At 49.9% G+C, this 14,282-nt stretch overlaps 1 protein-coding gene across 1 annotated transcript in view; it reads left to right on the forward strand.

Moving 5' to 3' along the window:
- PDZD7 (PDZ domain containing 7) overlaps positions 1–11,118 on the forward strand; it is a 28,070-nt gene extending 16,952 nt beyond the window's left edge. Inside the window, exons 9-15 of the mRNA XM_056850442.1 lie at positions 147–322; positions 2,605–2,696; positions 3,229–3,320; positions 4,617–4,688; positions 5,406–5,984; positions 7,418–7,518; positions 10,972–11,118. Coding sequence (XP_056706420.1) covers positions 147–322; positions 2,605–2,696; positions 3,229–3,320; positions 4,617–4,688; positions 5,406–5,984; positions 7,418–7,518; positions 10,972–11,118 — 1,259 coding nt within the window. The remainder of the gene's footprint in view (positions 1–146; positions 323–2,604; positions 2,697–3,228; positions 3,321–4,616; positions 4,689–5,405; positions 5,985–7,417; positions 7,519–10,971) is intronic.
- Positions 11,119–14,282: the final 3,164 nt, after the last annotated feature.

The raw sequence follows: 14,282 nt of genomic DNA on the forward strand, positions 1-14,282 counted from the left end.
GGAAAGCGAAGCATTGCCCAGACAGTCATAGCAGCTGCACTCAATGGCACATGCATGCACCGGTGGTTTGGGTGGTTCGTGGCCTCACCATGTTTTGTTGCTCACTGTCGTTTGTGCACTGATGCTCCTTTGCTGCCCCTCCCCAGATAAAGGCCGTGCCTTAATCTCCCTGGGTTTGAGGGATTCGTCGTTGTCATCCCCTCCGTGCAACGGCAGCGAGCACAGCGCGGGCCGCAAAAGCCACCTAGTGCTCATTGAGGACATGGCCCGGAAGCTCCTGATGGAAGACGAGGTGGCAGCTGTGCTGAGGCACTGCACCCGGGTAAGGGGCACGCACGGGGCAGGGGTCATAAGAACATAAGAAAGACCATGCTGGATCAGACCAAGGTCCATCAAGTCCAGCAGTGAACACACATTGGCCAACCAGGTGCCTCTAGCAAGCCCACAAACAAGATGACTGCAGCAGCACCATCCTGCCTCTGTTCCACAGCACCTAATATAATAGGCATGCTCCTCTGATCCTTGAGAGAATTGGTATGCAGCATGTCTAGCATCCATTTTTACTAGTAGCCATGAATAGCCCTCTCCTCCATGAACATGCCCATTCCCCTCTTAAAGCCTTCCAAGTTGGCAGCCATTACCACATCCTGGGGCAGGGAGTTCCACAATTTAACTTTTTACCTCACTTAAAGGGCCGGTCTCCCTTTGCTTAGACCAAGGATGGGGAACCTCAGGCCCGGAGGCCATATGCGGCCCCCGAGGACATTTTCCGTGGCCCTCGGGAGCTCCGGGGCCGAGGGTGTATGTGGGAGAAATGTGGAGGCTGGGGCCTGGTCGCGTGGGGCCGGCGTGCGCAGGTGTGTGTGGGGGGGGGAAGGCTTTTCTTTCTTTTCTTCCTCTTTTTCTGTCACTCTCCTTTCTCTCCCTCTCTCCCTCTTTTTCTGTCTCTGACCATCTCCGTCCTTTTCTTTCTTTCTCCCCCTCCCTCCATTTCTTTCTCCCTTTCTCTCTCTTTTCCCCTCCCTCCCTTTTCCTCTTTCTCTGTTTTCTTTCCTTCCTCCCTTCCTTCCCTGTGGATTGGCTGCGGGCTCAGCCCCCCTGGCACCTCGTTTGCTCGGGCCGACTGCTGGCTACCCTCCCGTCTGGGAGGGGGGATGGTGGGGGAGCAGGGGCTCCCTCCAGGCCTTCTCTGCATGGCCTCCCCGGGGTTGCCAACCTCCAGGTGGTGGCTGGAGACCTGGCAACCCTAGCCTCTCCCCCCCCGCCGGGAGATCTACACCTGGTTATGGCCCCCGAATGATGTTATAACTGTGCAAATGGCCCTTGGCAGGAAAAAGGTTCCCCACCCCTGGCTTAGACTATATAGTTGTCAACTGTCTCATTCTGTCCTCAGTTGCAATTGCACCATGCAGAGCAAAAGCTGTGGTTTAAACCTCTTCATCTCTTCCCCCAGTCACTTTCTTATGGACGCTGGCCTTGGTGAGAGTCTGCCCTTGGTTTGTACCTGTTCCTGTGGCAAGCTGTTTGCTTGCTTGCTTTTATTGCCCTATGCCAATGGCTTGGGATGAATATATGGTAGGGCAGATCACAGTCACCACAGGCCAATTTCGATTAGCATGCATTTCAATAAGACAATTCCTACAGGATTAATGAATTTCCCCACAGTTTAAAGTACTGGATTCTCCCATTGCTCACTCATTGACTGTGTCCTTGACTATGTCCAGCAGTCACTAGAGGGAGCTCTAACCCTGATGTGGTTGAGAAACTGCTTTCTACCGGGAATGCTTTTGGATGGGGGGTGGGGAGAGGGGGGGATCTTCAGAGACGGCCTGGCACCATGAATCAGCAATGTACCTGGTCTGTCTTTTATTTAAAAAAAATTACTTGGTGATGAAGGCAGGGCTAAAACCGTCATGTTCACAACCAGGGCCGGTGCCAGCCATTTTTGCGCCCTAGGCAAGGCTAACTACTTGTGCCCCCCCACCCCGTTGCTAACCAATTTTCAAAAAGAGATGTCTTGTAGAAAAATAAAAGCACAAAACTTTTTATAAGACATTATAATTCATTATATTCTATTGCACGGTTGTGGTACGTATATATATATATATATATATATATATATATATATATATATATATATATATATATAAATTGTCAGTGGCACTTTTTTTCAAGAAACGAATCTGTTTAAAACTGTGCCCCTCCGGCCAGTTCTGCTCTCTTCTGAGGTCTGCGCCCTAGGCGACCGCCTCGTTCGCCTAATGGTGGCACCCGCCCTGTTCACAATGGTTAACAGCAGCCATCAAGGCAGTTAATAATTCCCTTTGTGCAATCTTTAAATGTTTGTCTTTTATTTACATCTGTGAGCATTCCAATTGAGGTCTGCAGCCTTTTGGAGAGGCCGCAGTGGCCCTTTATTTTGTACCCTGTTTGAGGACTCATGGCTAGACACGAGGCCCAATTTGATGAGCTTGTAGATGACCCTTTCTGAGGGAGCCAGTCAACAGAGTAGGAGCTGCTGTGAGGTGAACGCTCAGCTACAGGTATGTTGTCCAACACTGGATGGCAACATGGACCATGCTGACGGTTACTTTCTGCCCATAGTACATCCACGAAGGAGGGGTCGAAGATCTGGTGAGGCCACTGCTGGCGATTCTTGACCGGCCGGAGAAATTGCTGCTCATCCGAGATATTCGGTGAGAATAGAAGGGAACGGGCAGGAAAGGGCCATTGTGAATACTGTAGGGGGCAGGTCCCAAAATACCCTGGAAAGCTACTACGGGGAAGGGATTGGGTAAGAGATCTTGTCAAAATTTCATCTCAGCATAAATGTCCCAGTTTCACTGTGGGATTTACTTCCTGCCTAAACAGAGGTGGGCTGTTGCCACTCTGTATGAAGAAAAGGCCATACGTAGCCTTTGCAGCCACATCATGGGTGGGGGAAGGGAACAAACCTGGGAGCAATCAACAGCACATAAAGAGCATCCTAATGCTCCATAGTAGCACTCTAAGCTGGGTCTCTTTGATAGTCTGAATGACATTCCACCTGACAGTCAAGAGACTGTCCATCTCTGGGGGGCAAGCAATGCATGGGTGTCACACTGCCAGCCCCCCCCATGCCTGCAGCTGCAACTCCGGCCTGTGAAAATGTTGCTTCCTGCCCCCAAAGCTATGTTAGACAGCCAGTTATTCGACAAGTGCCAAGAACTCCTCTTAACATTTTTGCAGGAGTGTGATTTCCCCCACGGATCTGGCCCGTTTCGACAGCATGGTTATACCCATGGAGCTGGAAGCCTATGACACACTGAAGAGCAGAACAGGTGGGGAAGGTGTCAGGGAGGATCCCTGGCTGGAAGCTCCCGGAGCCCTTTTATATTCTGGGTGTGGTGAATGTTCCAAGGCTTCTTGTATTTTAGGGCTGTAGAATAGGGTTGGTGGAAAATGTTCCCTCGAAGAAAGTTTGCCAGCAGGAAAAGCACATTTAAATCTATTAACCCAAACAATATCAGGACGAAAAAAATCTCAGTGTAATGAGCAGTCTGGGGGATATTTTAAACCACTGATTCCAAGTAACATTTCTAGTTCACACTCCTTAACAAACTCACTTAGCTCAAGTTAGTCTTTCTTGCCGTGTTTTTGGCCAGGCCAGTGCTCCTCGCTGAATGGCTTTTGTAACGGTGTTGCCCCGGGAAAAAGCGGCATATGTGCCACTCTCAACACTCCCAACCTGGGCAGGCATCCATCCCATTTACAGCCCCCCTACTTCCAGCTTCTGTGACGATGTGGTCCCCATTCAGACAGAGGGTGATGCTTTGAAGAAACTGCCAGTTACAGGGGAGCTTTGGCAAAAGGACTGCCAAGGCTAGCGAGGTTTCATCTGCACCCTTCAACCAGGGCCAGCTGTGTGTTTTGGGGAGCTCTTGTATAAGACACCACAAGTGCCAAATGAGTGTTTCTCCCTGGCTTCCTCCGAACCTCTTCGGTGTTCCATGTAAAGGAAGGGGGACGGTGACCTTGCTGATCCAGGAGCCCTGAAAAATGGCCAGCCTCACTGGCCTCTGGGGTCAGCCTTGTTTTAAGGGCAGGCTGCTATTCAGTTCACAGGGAAATTTCTTGGTGGGCCACTGCCTTGAAGCGCCAGGAGCAAGCAGAGCTGCTGCCACCAGACTCCATTGGTGGTGGTGCAGGAGGAGGCAGTGAGCCGATACCCACGGTGGGCACTACTGGCCAGGTCTGAGTAGCCCTGAAGAGCTGGCTTGTAGTGCTGCAGGTGCCACTCGGCTCAGTTTGCCCCTGGGCACTTTTAACGGTCTGTCTACCCCTACCTGATTGTAACCCATTGAACTATGACTAGAAGCTGAGCCAAGAAGTAAACAAGCACACAGTGTTTCTGAGCATGCACAAGGTGCGTTTCTCTGAGCACAACTTGGCACTGTGCATCTAGGGTTAGCAAACTGGGCTTCTGGAGAAGAGTAACGCAACTTCCAGACATCCTTGGCAGCTTGGAGGGGGGGGGGGAGTAATTAACTCCTGAAAGAAAGTGACCAGAGAGCTGAGTCAGCATATGCAAAAGAAAGCAGAGGAACTATCAATTCACTGATTTTCTTCCTTCCTAGCGAGGTCACCTGCTCTCCGCCCAGCACAGCAAGAAACACCTCCCAAGAGACATCTTATCACTCCGGTGCCTGGTGAGTCCCCTACCTTTATCCTTGTGGTTCCTTCTCTTGCCCACTTGATGCAGAGAAGAAGCTGGAACATTACCCATAATTGTAACAAAAGACTTTGATTTCTATCTTCGGAATAAATTATTCAGATTGAACAAATGTACACAACATTAATTTTCATGGAATATTTTATACATGCACTGTTTGGGTTTTGGAGCACTCGGGCTATTTTTGGCAGGCTGTAGATGGAAAGGGGAAAGGGGGAGGAACCCTGGCCCCTCTGGCCCCTCCGGTGAAATGATCCCAGTCAGCAGGGCTTTTTCTGATACCCTGGAAAGTCAGTCCCAATCAGGGGGCATAGGACTGACTTAGCAGGACATTGGTCTGACTTGACAGAAGGCAGTTCCTCAGCTCAGGGGTCATGAACAACAGAGTGCTGGGGAATAATGATTGCTAGACACTGTGGAGGGCTATATTTGGTTCTGAATACCAAATTAGCACCAGGCCCCAAATCTCAATCATAGTTGCAGTCAACAAAATTAACCATTAAAAATTGATATTTGTGGAGCCCAGCGTTCACTCAAAGTCCAACTTTTTCTGCATCATAACAAGCTCATTTCAGGCGTACAGATATTGGATAAGTTTTCTATAATAAAATGTCCTGATTCCAAGCATTGCCACCAGGGTGCTGTTAGAAAGGAAATGATGGTCACGGTAACATCCCTGTAACTCTGGTGGCAGATTTCAAGGGCGGTTTCCTTCTGAAGCCAGTGACCAACGAAGAGGAGACAGCAGAGCTGAATGATGGGATGAAACGGCTGCAGCTCTCTCCCAGCCCCAGACGGACTCGCCCTCGAAGCTACTCCCCCCTTCCTGATGTGCCAGTGGATGCCTACACTTCCCAAAGCGGTCTCTCCTCTGCTGCTGGCAGCAAGCATCCCAACTGGCTGCTAAATGAGACCACAGAACTGTCCATGAACTCTACAGCACCCACCAAGGAAGCATCAGAGCAAGGAGATGGACGGCCTGGCCGAGGAAGGCCTCGTACCCCAAAGTCGAGCCACAGCAAAGCCACGCTGCGGGGACCACGTGGGGAGGCCCAGCCTGCCAAGGATACCCTGTACTCTGTGATCAACAGGCCACGCAAAGCTCGGCCCTTGCTCTCACACCTCTTCAGGGAAGTCCAGACTACTAGCAAGGGGGTTCAAGCAGAGACGGGAGATGAAGTCGCGGATGGTCTGGTCCAAAACGGTACCAGCGACATTAAGAACGAATATGAGCTGCTCACTGTTCGTCTGCCCAAGAACAAGCAGTCGCTGGGTAAGTAAAAGCATCAAGAGCTCTCCAAGTTGACGAGGAACCCACATGCCCTCACACTAGCATGGGGAGGGCCAGCCCTTGTCCCCCTGATTTTCTGACCAAGGAAAGCATGACAGGTTGCATCTCTCAACATGTTAGGTAGTGATGAGTTTCTGCTAGAGTACTTGAAATATAGATTTACTGCAAGCTATAGAAGGGGCTAAGAGTTTCCACACAACAGAGACACCACGCCTCCGTTAATGTTTGTGTCTGTTACCTTCTATTGATTAAGGCAACTGAATTGTAACTATCTTGTGTTACACTCACATACGGTGAACCTTGTGTATACTCACAATCTTGTGTTACACTCACATACGGTGAACCATATTTCATGTCCACTTTCCTGTAGAATGACGGGGGGGGGGGACAGAAGTCTTGGTAGGTTTATCCACCTCTCCATTTTAGCTTAGAAGACTGGCAAAAGAACCAGGGAAGTGTAGCAGAGTTTTGGATTGTGACAGGGGAGATCTAGATTCAGATTTCCACACTGCCATAAAGCACTCCGGATGACCTTTGGCCAGTCATCCTTTCTAATCCTGACCTACTTCCCAGGACTTTTATGAGGATAAAATGAAAGAGAGAAGAGCCATGTATGCTCTGAGCCTCTTAGAAGAAAGGTGTGATAAAAATGGGACTGAAAATGGTAGTAACAGGGACCTCCTACTTATCAAACTGCATCTCCCACTGTATCCCCACATATCAGCTATGCTTTTCAGACAGCCTTCTCGTTGTGGTGCCCTCTTTTAGGATTGTCTGAATGGCAACAGGTAGGTCAAAGGCTTGTTCTGTTGTAGGTCTAGGCCTCTGGAATGGCTTACCGGAGTGGACATAGAGAATGCCTTCGCTCACCGTATTTCAGAGGGCGTGTAAGACAGTTTTGTTTCAGATGGCATTCGGTGGAGGGTGAAAGGCTGCCTTTTCAGCTTGTGCATTTTTAACCCATGGGTTGATTTTATCTTGTTGATGGACTGTGATGATGTTTTTTGTGTCCTTGCAACGTGGTGTTGCTTTGCTTGCCACCTTGAGTCTTAGGCTGTAGACCTCACTCCCGCCTTTCCTGGAGAGCCAAGTATGATATCACAGAGTCAACACTGGGGGTTGTCCTCACTGCCTCACAAGTGTTCTTGCGCATATTGCAAATGGTTTGCAGCAGGTACCGTTCAGGTCAAGAGTATGGGCATCATGAACTGGCACATTGCACCAAGTCGAAAGGCTTCAGAGACTTGCCTTGTCAAAACCGACAATTGCCTTTGTCATGTACAAGACTTCCAGGCACCCTCTCCTGTCCAGAGGGCATGATAGTGCTGGCAATCACAACGTTGGCACAGTCACCCCTCCCCACACACACACACATACCAGTTCCCCACCACTCATAGATCCATTATGCTTTTCAGGGATCAGCATTTCAGGTGGAATCGAGTCCAAAGTACAGCCAATGGTGAAGATTGAGAAGATCTTTCCTGGGGGAGCAGCATCCCTGAGTGGAAAACTGGAGGTAACAGGAGCAGCAGGGAGGGAGAGGGTGATGTCCCCAAGTACCTCATCTACAGGGCAGCCATAAGGAGCAGGGCTCCCACTTCCCCGGGATCCCTCCGCAGCAGCTGAGCAGAATGCTGAAGCTGCTGAACCACCTGCTCTGGACACCACAGCAAAGACCTACTCAGGAATAGATGGCCCAGATCGCTGCATAATTGGATATTCTTTCTCTGCTTGTTGTATCAGCATGTTGGTCTCCGGCAGCACAGGGCAAAGTATTATTGCATCAGTTACTCCTCTTTTCTCCTTTGAAAGAATTTCTGCCAGCTAGAGTATAAAAATAATTGCTTCAGAATCTCCACTGGGAGCCAGGATTTGCACAGCCAGCTTCTTCCCTTGCCCAGCTCACAACGGAGCAGGAATAGCAGCAGCCTCCCTTTCGCTCCCACCTCTCGTAAGGAAGCAACTTGTCTAAGGTCACACAAGGGAGTTTGTGTCAGAACAGAACACAAACCCCCTGCTCTCCTAATGCCCACAAGCTTGGCATTGTTCTCCTCCTCTCCTCCTGTGCAAACAATCTGTCCCTCCACATGCGTCAGCTACTGCATGTTTACTCAGTTGAAAATCCAAGTGTTACTCCCAAAGTGAACATGGATAGGATTGCTGCCTGAAATGGCATCAACTAGTATTACCCACTAAAAAAAATTTTGTTCCTACTGCCATAAATTGAAGAAAAGAGGAGTAACTGATGCAGTAATACTTTGCCCCGTGCTGCCGGGGACCAACATGCTGATACAACAAGCAGAGAAAGAATATCCAATTATGCAGCCATCTGGGCCATCTACTCCTGAGCGGGTCTTTGCTGTGGTGTCCAGAGCAGGTGGTTCAGCAATCACAGTTTTTGAATACGCAACCTAAACTTAACCGTGCAGAATCTATTGCAATTTGAGATGCATTAATTAAATGATTTTAATGCAAAATATATAAAGCATAAGTGGGAATAATTGGTTTTCTGAGTAGGAAAAAAATTGTTTTATTATTAAGATGCTTCTAAAAAAATGAGATTTCAGCTTGTCAGCTCCATACATTACTGTACCAATCCTACAAGTACAATGTAGTTTCTCCAAGGGGAAGGGAATTTCAGCAGTGCAGCGTTGATATAAATGCAATCGAGGTAAAAGGGAACTTTCCCATTAGTTGACAGCTAAGCTTCAGGGCCAGCGTGGTGCAGTTGTTAAGGTGTTGGACTAGGAACAGGAAAACCCAGGTTTGAATCCCCACTCTGCCATGGAAACTTGCTGGGTGACCTTGGGCCAGTCACACTCTCTCTGCCTTAACCCTGGCAAGTATTTGGATTGGGGACCTCCAAGGAATACCAGGGGCTTGACGTGGAGACAGGCAATGGCAAACCACCTCTGAACGTCTCTTGCCTTGAAAACGCTACGGGGTCACCATAAGACAGCTGTGACGGGGGGGGGGGGAAGCTGCAGTAATAAAAAGTAATAAAATAGCCCCGTTTTATTCCTAATTTTCTCCTCTGAATTCACCAGAATTGGGGGGGGGGCAAGCCTCTTCCCTCCACTGCTCCACACCATCTTCTGATTGGGGCAAGCAATGTTGCATCCTTGCGCCAGGGTGGAATGGCTACCCATCTCCCCTGTGCCCCTCCCTCCTCGGACACCAACCTCTGGGGTCCAGTTCCACCCTTTGAAAAACCTCAGTACCACCCACACAAAACCCATCTCATTGTGCGGGGCGGTATAACGAGGCCTCGGGGCCAGAGAGGCGCGCGCACGCACACACACATGCCTCATTGTGCCATTCAGGGTCCCCCCGAGGTTCAGGGCGCTCAGCAGCCTTTTGCAAGGACTGCGTAATGAGCGAGGCACCGACAAAGAGCCATTGTGGGACCCGGCCCGCTGGCCCGCCCACCAAGCAACTGTTCCTCGGTCCCCAGGAGCAGCTGTAATTAGGCTTCCCCTTTGGTGGCCTCCTCGCCGAGGGGGTTGTGGGCCCGGTTCGCCAGGTGGCTCGGATAAAAGCCCAATTGTGGCTGCTTGCCACAGCAGGAAGAGATGGGAACGGCTGACCAGGAACGCAGGTGAAACTGCTCCAGGAGTGACCGCCGGAGCTGAAGGCCTGCCACAGCTTCCTCTTGGCTCCCCTGCCCCTGTGCTGACCCCAGCCTGCCAAGCCCAGCAATAAAGCCATCGGGCGGGTTCTCACCCTCCAACTTGGCTCATTCACTGTACAAGCGACAGGTTTAGTCCCTCCGCTGATTTTCCGGGTTTCCAGCTTAATGAGAAAAGATACAGCTTGCAAAGGGACCAAAGATGGAACTGCTTACATCAGCGCTGCCTGAGTCTGTTCTGGACAGACTCTTGATGCAGGGTGTGCTGGCGCTGTTAGCTCTCCAATGGGCTCTGGTGTGCTACTTTGCCCTACGGTGCCTCCTCTGTACCGAGGGCCTCAATTGCAACGACAGGGCCTAAACACACAGCTCACCCTCCAAACGAACCCCCCTACATCAGCTCCATCAGCAACCCTGAAACTCTGCTGTAGAACCATAGTCTATTAGAATATTCGGGGGCTTATTTTAAGGTGCAGAGAGGGCGCTGGCCTGTTTGTTGGCCAGCTTCTACCGGCAACATAAGTTAGAACTTGCCCAGATTCCTCCTGCAGCTGCTCCATTCAGAGGGAAATCAGTAATGGGAGGCAAGATGACTTTCAGATAACCGTGCCCTCCATTAATGACCTCCTAGTTAAGGAACCCAAGCAGGCTTCCACGTAGCTATGTTTAAACCATGGGGTCAGATCCAGCCAGATTTTCTGCCGCTGTTAGGGAGAGGTCCCCTCTGAGCATTCCAGAAGACTATGCCAGGGGGGTCATGAGACCTGCGTGGGATGAGGGCCATAGTATGGAGGAGATTTGGGCGAGATGGAATGGAAAAACTGGCTGGATCCAACCCATTGCCTTATTCCCTACCAACCAGTTCAAGAAATAAATCTATAAATGCTCTTCTTCCATTTGTAAGTGGGTTTATGACCTTCCCCAAAATTGCATCCCTTGCTAGTTGCCCTATGCATCCTATGATACTGGAATGTTTGCTCATGAGAGCACAGCAGCTAGTTGTCACAATGAGTGGGACATACAAGAAAAACCCCTGCAACTAGTACATAGGTCTTCCACTCTCCAAGACAATCATCTCCGCAGTTGCTCCCAGTACTGAACCAGAGTCAATACGGCATCCTCCAAATGCCTGGTTGCATGTCCATTTTGCACTGGATGCTAAGATTGAGAAAGATCTGAAAAGGGCAAAGCTGCAAAATGCCACGTTGCCCTTTCTCAAGCATCCAGCCCTCTTGAGGGGGGCACGCTTAATCACGGTTTAAGGTTTCTTGCTGTAAACTCACAGATTTGGGGAGGCCAGGCCTTCGCTTCCTAATTACTCATTTCCTTGACCTTTTCTAGGCAGGCTATGAGCTGGTTGCAGTGGAAGGAGAGAGCCTGCAGAACGTCACACACCAGCGAGCGGTCGAGATCATCCGTCAGGCCTATCGCAATAAAGCCAGGGAGCCCATGGAGATTGTGGTGAAGGTGCCGAAGGAAACAAAGTAACGGGGTAGACAAAGCGACTTGCCCTGAAGAACGTGGCCAGCTCAAAGACGAGGAGTTGCGACCCCTGCCATCAGCCGAGGACTTGTTCATCATGCCTATCTAATATGCTCAGGATAGCTACATCAGATAGGTCAAGTAAACCGGCAACCTGAGGGGTTGACGGAGCAATGGCCTCCAAATTCCAGGAAGGCACGGTTCAAGAAGAATTAGGGATATGCAGGTGATCAGCAGAACAGAGGCACTCCCCTCAGAACCAGGTGTTTCATGGATACTGCACACAAAGCAGATGCTAATGAACAGCTGCAAACGGGACAGCCGCTTTTCCACCAGAAGTCTGACAACAAGCTTCCTGCTGAGGGCTGGCAAAGGGGAGCCTCTGCTGCGCGAGGTGGAAAAGTGTTTCTTGCAAAACTTCATCTGACTCTTTCCCGTGAGCGGATGTTTTTGGATGAAAAGCCCAGCTGCATCTAAGGGAAGCTGGTACAATGGCCTTTAAAGAGACACCAGTACCTGGTGCAGAGCTGGTACCATCATGACTATTTTTAAAAACCCAGTTCATGTTCACAGATGGTGGCACACTTGTGAATTTTACCCATATGTCAACAAATGAGTAGGGAACCTTTTTTTTCCACTCCCATCTACAGGAGGCAGGAATCCCAGATCCAGCCAGATAATAAAAGCAGGAAAGTGGGCTTAACCATGGTCACAATTCTTTCCAATGATATTATAATGATCAATCCATACAGAGGGAGGACCAAACTAGCAGCAATACCAGTAGGTGGCATGCAGTAGGGCAAAGCAGGTGATCGCCATTTCCATCAAGCCTTCGAGCCACTCAACCAGCAGGGGACGCAGAGGAAAACAGACACCCACTGCTCTCTGTAGCCTTTACTGAAATCCCATGATGGGGCCAGCCACAGAGGATCTCCAGGCTGGGGCCACGGATGTCCTTGTGGCAGCTTTCAAGCACCTTTCAAGCACCTGCCCGCTGTTGCCTAGCAGAGAAGTCTGGTAAAGGGAAAGGATGGTCCTAAGCACCTTCTCTCTCCTAAATGGAATTGGCTTATGTGGGAGTCAGGGGCTTGGGTTCCCAGGAGCAGGACGACCTGCCTTTCCCTTGGAGCCACTGCCAGGCATTTTACAGGAGGCGTTGCAGGCCGCACTTGGACACAAGCTGCTATACAACCAGAATGCAAAGCAGCCCCCAGTTCTGAGAGCCCCCCCCCACTCTGCCACAGCCACTTAACCCCTCTCTTCCTCCTCCATCAGCACACTTTCAACCCACCCAGACTTTAGTGTCCCATATGTCCCCCCCCCCAATCAAATCATCATGTGGCTTTTCTTAAAAACACAGAGGTGTCATTTTTTTCCTTTTTTTAATTCACACTTTTCTTTTGGTTTATACAAGAAATTTACACAGCTTGAAAAATATACAATTTCAGGAAATAATAAAAAAAGGAAAGAAAGAAAGTGGTGCCTGGGGGTAGTGGGAGGGGAAATGGAAGGGCAGGTCAGCAACAGTCACAGAAATGACACGCACCAAGCTTTTCCTTTGGTCTAGTGATGTGTGGGGGGCCCCCATCCACATTCTCCAGGGGCTGTGGGCAGTAGGGCACAAAAATGGCTGGGATGGGAGTGGGTGAGGATTGCCTCTTCGCATGGAACGCATAAAAAAGTCTCCTAAATTAACATGGAAGATCCCTGGCAAGCAGGCTAGAGGTACATAACGAGTTGCTACGCGCCCTCCTGACCCCACCCCATCCATCAAAATCTCAAGTCTTATACATGCAGAGAAAGAGGGGGTGGTAACACTTAAGTCAGCCCAACGTGGCAAATACCCCAGCATCGATACTGGTATTCCCAGACTGGCGTAAACAAGATGCCCAGATATGTGGGGCTTTGGCTGCATTCAACTCACTGCCACTGTAGGAGACATTTCCCTCTTTATACTGCCACAGGGAATGGGATAACGACATTCAGCCAACTTGACGTGGTGGGCACATAAAGCATTCACTGTATATAGAGGAAAACAGTGTGGGGGCATGGCGCAAGGTGAGAGATCATGGACACTCAAAGCCACATTTGCATAGCTCTCGGCTGATTCTTGTATGGGATGGATGGGTGGACAACTCAGTCCTATTCCATGGCCCCAAGGTTCAGGTGTACTGGGTCCAAGTTAGTTCTACTGTTCAGGTTCCTGGTAACTACAGGGATATATATGCATTTCCCTTATTTAGTCAGCCTGAAGAAAAAGGCTACACTTCTCCAACACAGTGCATTTTGGTCCTTATGGAGTCCTGGGCTGCTTTGTCATGCCCTTCGGAAAATCCATTTCTTCACCTCAGAAGACAGAGCCTGCCTCCCTGATCTTCTGGACACACCCAATAGGGTGAAGAGAGGAACGCCAGCTCAAAACCTCTCACAACACCCATCGAGCAGCCTGTAGGCGCCAGAACCATCTAGCTAGGCAGGAGAGGAAGACAAAAGTTATCATCCTCCTCCCCAAATAGGAATGCTGTTCTCTGAAGATGAGTCCCTCTGCAAAGAAGGTGATTGACCACTTCAAGGTGAAGGTAGGAGCTATAAGCCTGGACTTTCCCTGCAGCCAAAACAGCCAGTGAACCTGGTTCAAGCACAGATGAACTGCCGGGCTTTTTAAAAGATGGAGCTGCGTGCTCAGGTACACTGGTGTTTGGTTATTCAGATCAAGAACAAATAAAGCCAAAGAGCTGGACACTGCCCAGTGGAAGGCAGGAGGGACTGAAACACAGGGACCTGGTACTCAGAATAACCAAATCAGATTTGGTAAGGAGCACTGTTATGGAAGGAAACGGGGAAGTGGAGACTGGGGCTTCTGGGAACAGCAGCTTACCCTACATCATTCCCAGGAAAAAAAAGCCAGCATCCTCTCTCAGCAGGGCACTCTGCCAAACAAGCCTGAGAGGGAAGCAATATGGATAACATGAGAAAGGAACTTAAAACAGGACCACTGGAGCTTGACTCAAGCAGTTGTGGAGCCGGCAGGGGGGAAAGGTGCAGGCAGTAAAGGGAAAGGCACTCTCACGTAAGTTCCCAAACAAGAATGGGTATCTCCCCTGGCCCCATGCAGAGGGAATCCACAGAGGTGGGACTGGCAAACTGCACAAAGTCCTGGCAAGAGTCTC

Source organism: Euleptes europaea, chromosome 5 (genome assembly GCF_029931775.1).
Source record: "Euleptes europaea isolate rEulEur1 chromosome 5, rEulEur1.hap1, whole genome shotgun sequence".
In the NCBI taxonomy this organism is placed as follows: domain Eukaryota; kingdom Metazoa; phylum Chordata; class Lepidosauria; order Squamata; family Sphaerodactylidae; genus Euleptes; species Euleptes europaea.